This window comes from Ipomoea nil, unplaced genomic scaffold, assembly GCF_001879475.1.
Source record: "Ipomoea nil cultivar Tokyo-kokei standard unplaced genomic scaffold, Asagao_1.1 scaffold0164, whole genome shotgun sequence".
Taxonomy (NCBI): Eukaryota; Viridiplantae; Streptophyta; class Magnoliopsida; order Solanales; family Convolvulaceae; genus Ipomoea; species Ipomoea nil.
Window position 1 is genome coordinate 291839 of NW_017616592.1, and position 3533 is coordinate 295371.

The window sequence follows — 3533 nt, forward strand, 5'->3', positions numbered from 1 at the left end:
TACAGTACATAATTTACTTCCTTAATAATCATGTAACATGGTTATTATTAACATATTATTAAATAATAACTTTTGTGTAAGCAGGCCAACAGTCAAAAGTATAGGGAGTTGCAAGCGCGAAATGTGCATCCTCACTATTTAGGGTCTACGGGCTATGTTGGAAAGCAGTCTGAGTGGTTGATATGCAACCCATTATCTTCACAATCTTCTTGTGCGGCTATTACCTCTCGAACATATCATCTACTGATCGTAGTTTGGATTGGGTTCGAGCGCTATCTAAAAAATCTGAAGATGGAAGTTATTACATTCCCAATGAAAAAACGAAGGGAGTGTTGGATAAAATTGTAAGTAATACAAATACTTTAAATATATATATTATTGACGAGATTACTAGCTAACATGTAAATTTTAAATCTTTTTTTTGTGTTGAAATATAGGTTGAGAAGTGTGAAGAGATAAGGCAAAATGATGTATTGACAACAGTTCTTGGCACCAATGAGTACGGTGGCTATGTGAGAGGTGTTGGAGTATACTCCAATATTCAGGATGTGTAGGTAAACCGGAGAGCATAAGTCGTGGAAATTCAGCTGGGCTTGTTTCAGTTAGTGATATGGAGAAGATCATAGAGAAGAGAATATATGACAAAGTGGCTGAAAAGATTAGAAAAGAAACAATGGAAGGTATGCAGCCCAAGTTTGATTTGATGCAATCCCAACTGGAATATTTGATGAAGAATGTACAAAAGTTGGCACACCAACTCGGAGCAGTTGTCATTCTATTGATCAAGTCAACAAACTTAAGGTAATATTGAATATCTTTAATATTTTGAATATTTGATATTCGATCTACTTGTTATTATGTCTTTTACTTTTGATTGATAGGAAAATCCAAAACAAACCCGAATGATGAATTTTGAAAGTGGTGATCAATCTGCTGTCCAAGTACGACCACTTCTTGTTGATGATGATACACTGCAGCAATTGGGAGATGAATCTAAGAAATTTTCAGACTTATTAAGAACCTGCCTTTCGATTTAGATTACATTAAGTGGATCTAGATGAGGCAATCTTCCATCATCAAGATGTGGATTTCATTCACGTGTTGTTTCAAGATATTAAAGACTTGTTGACGATGCGATGGCTTGATGTGACCATATTACAAATATTTATAATGTAAGTATTTTTTATAATGTTTTTATATTTAAAAACTTGTCTTTAGTCGTTCATTTTTATTAATTATCTATATATATGTTGTAGATGTCTTAGTCGGATGTGCTCCAAAATTGGAGTTCATACAATTGGATTCCTCTGCCCAAGGACTATTTGTGCTGACTCTGTACTTGCGGATATTGATAAGGTCACAAAATATCTTGTGAATGCCATGGTTGAACAGACGAATCGACACTTCATTTTAGCTCCATACCATGAAAAGTAAGAAAACTATATTTATATTTTTAATTATTTATTTAACTTAATTGCATTATTTGTGAATAACACTTAACATATTCATTTAAATGCCTTAGAAATCATTGGATGCTTCTTGTTATTTCTGTTCCATTAAGAAAAGTCTATGTATTAGACTCCATTGCATCAAGTGATCGCGAGTTTGAGATTAAGGCCACATTGAATGTGTAAGTACACACACACACACACACACACACACACACACACACACACACACATATATATATATATATATATATATATTATATTATATTTTGAGAATTATTAACCATTATTGTTTATAAATTATTTATGATTGTATATTATAGGGCATTTCGATCGGTTGAAACTTTAGGAGGGAGAAGACCTAAAAACAACGTTGATTGGGTTCACATTGAGGTATATATATCTTTCATATTTCATATTAATATTTTTATTGTTTAACATATTAATATATATACATATTTTCTAGTGTCCTCAACAACCGGGTGGTGTGGAGTGCGGGTATTATGTGATGAGATTCATGTATGAAATATGCACTCAATGTTGGGATTCTGATGATTTAGATATGGTATGTAAAATTTATTAAAAGTAAATAGTTTTAAATTACACTTTAGTAATGTTAAAACTAATTATTTGATTATTTTAAATTTTTGTAGGAATTATTCTTTAATAGAAAGCCTTATTCAGAAGCGCAAATTGATGAGGTTCGTGAGATTTGGTCTAAATATTTTACTCAAAAATGTATATAAATTTTTGAAGTGTGATTTAATTATATTAGTTAGTTGTAATGATGTATTGTTGGTACTTATCTAGCTTATTACATATGTGTTGAAGTAGTGTACTTATCTAGCTTATTACATATGTGTTGAAGTAGTGTAGTTTAATTATTTAGTGTTAAAGTGTTGGCGTATTGATGATGTATTGAACTTAGTTGAAGTAGTGTACTTATCTAGCTTATTACACATGTGTTGAAGTAGTGTAGTTTAATTATTTAGTGTTAAAGTGTTAGCGTATTGATGATGTATTGAACTTTAGTTGAAAGCTTTGAAGTGGTAGTGGTTGTGACTGCATGTACAGGATGAAAAATATAATTTTTTGTACAGGAAAAAAACTGGATTTATTAATAAATTAAAATAAAATTAAAAAAAAAAACAATAATTCGCGTCCAAAGTTCTTCAACTTTTGACGCGAATTATCATTTTATTAAAACAAAATGATAAATCGCGTCCAAAGTCGAAGAACTTTGGATGCGATTTACTGACCAACTTTGGACGCGCAAAGTCAGTAGTCAACAGTTAGATCGGATAAATCGCGTCCAAAGTTCTTCAACTTTGGACGTGATTTATCATTTTTCGCGTCCAAAGTAGCTTTGGACGCGAATTGTATATACAATTCGCGTCCCCGACATCTGCGTCCCAGCTACTTTGGACGCGAATGAGGCTTTACTTTGGACGCGAATGACTGTTTTTGTACTAGTGTCTCCCACTGATTCATATGAGCATGACACCTTAATTATATGAATCAACGTTAGGAATAAATTATTTCTAACAATCTCCCACTTGATTCATATATGCGTGACTTTATAATTTTCAATCCTTAATTTGAGCTCACTTAATATGAAAATGTAAAAGTCACCACCTTATCGAACTTTATTAACCGAATCATGGCGGTTACAGGCCTGACATAGCGTCCCGCTCCCTTCCATGTATCACAGTTAATAAGAATTCGAACCATAATAATAAGGTAAAATCCGAAAGTACCTTATTCCTTATGTCTTAAACAAGACCATTGTTATCACTTCTTAATTATGCATAAATAAGTGATCAACATCTACCATTACAAAATCAAAACCTGAATAGATATCTAAGAGTATCATCAACCTGATGTGCTATCAAACATAAATCCATACATGTATGGCCGAGTTAACCGTTATTCAAGGACTTTACCAGTATGCCCATCCTCCCAACATGGCCAATGAAGGTCATGGGCGCCAATCCCTTAGTCAACGGATCCGTGATCATAAAATCGGTGCCAATATGCACTATTGATGCTCTTTTAATTTAATTTTGTACCTTCCCCTTAACAGAC

At 32.7% G+C, this 3533-nt stretch overlaps 1 protein-coding gene across 1 annotated transcript; it reads left to right on the top strand.

Moving 5' to 3' along the window:
* Positions 1-610: 610 nt before the first annotated feature.
* LOC109175357 lies at positions 611-2194 on the top strand. Its single transcript, XM_019324618.1, has 6 exons — positions 611-680; positions 1049-1172; positions 1257-1430; positions 1772-1841; positions 1915-2013; positions 2102-2194. Exons 1-6 carry the CDS (start codon positions 611-613, stop codon positions 2192-2194), a joined length of 630 nt encoding a protein of 209 aa, XP_019180163.1.
* Positions 2195-3533: the final 1339 nt, after the last annotated feature.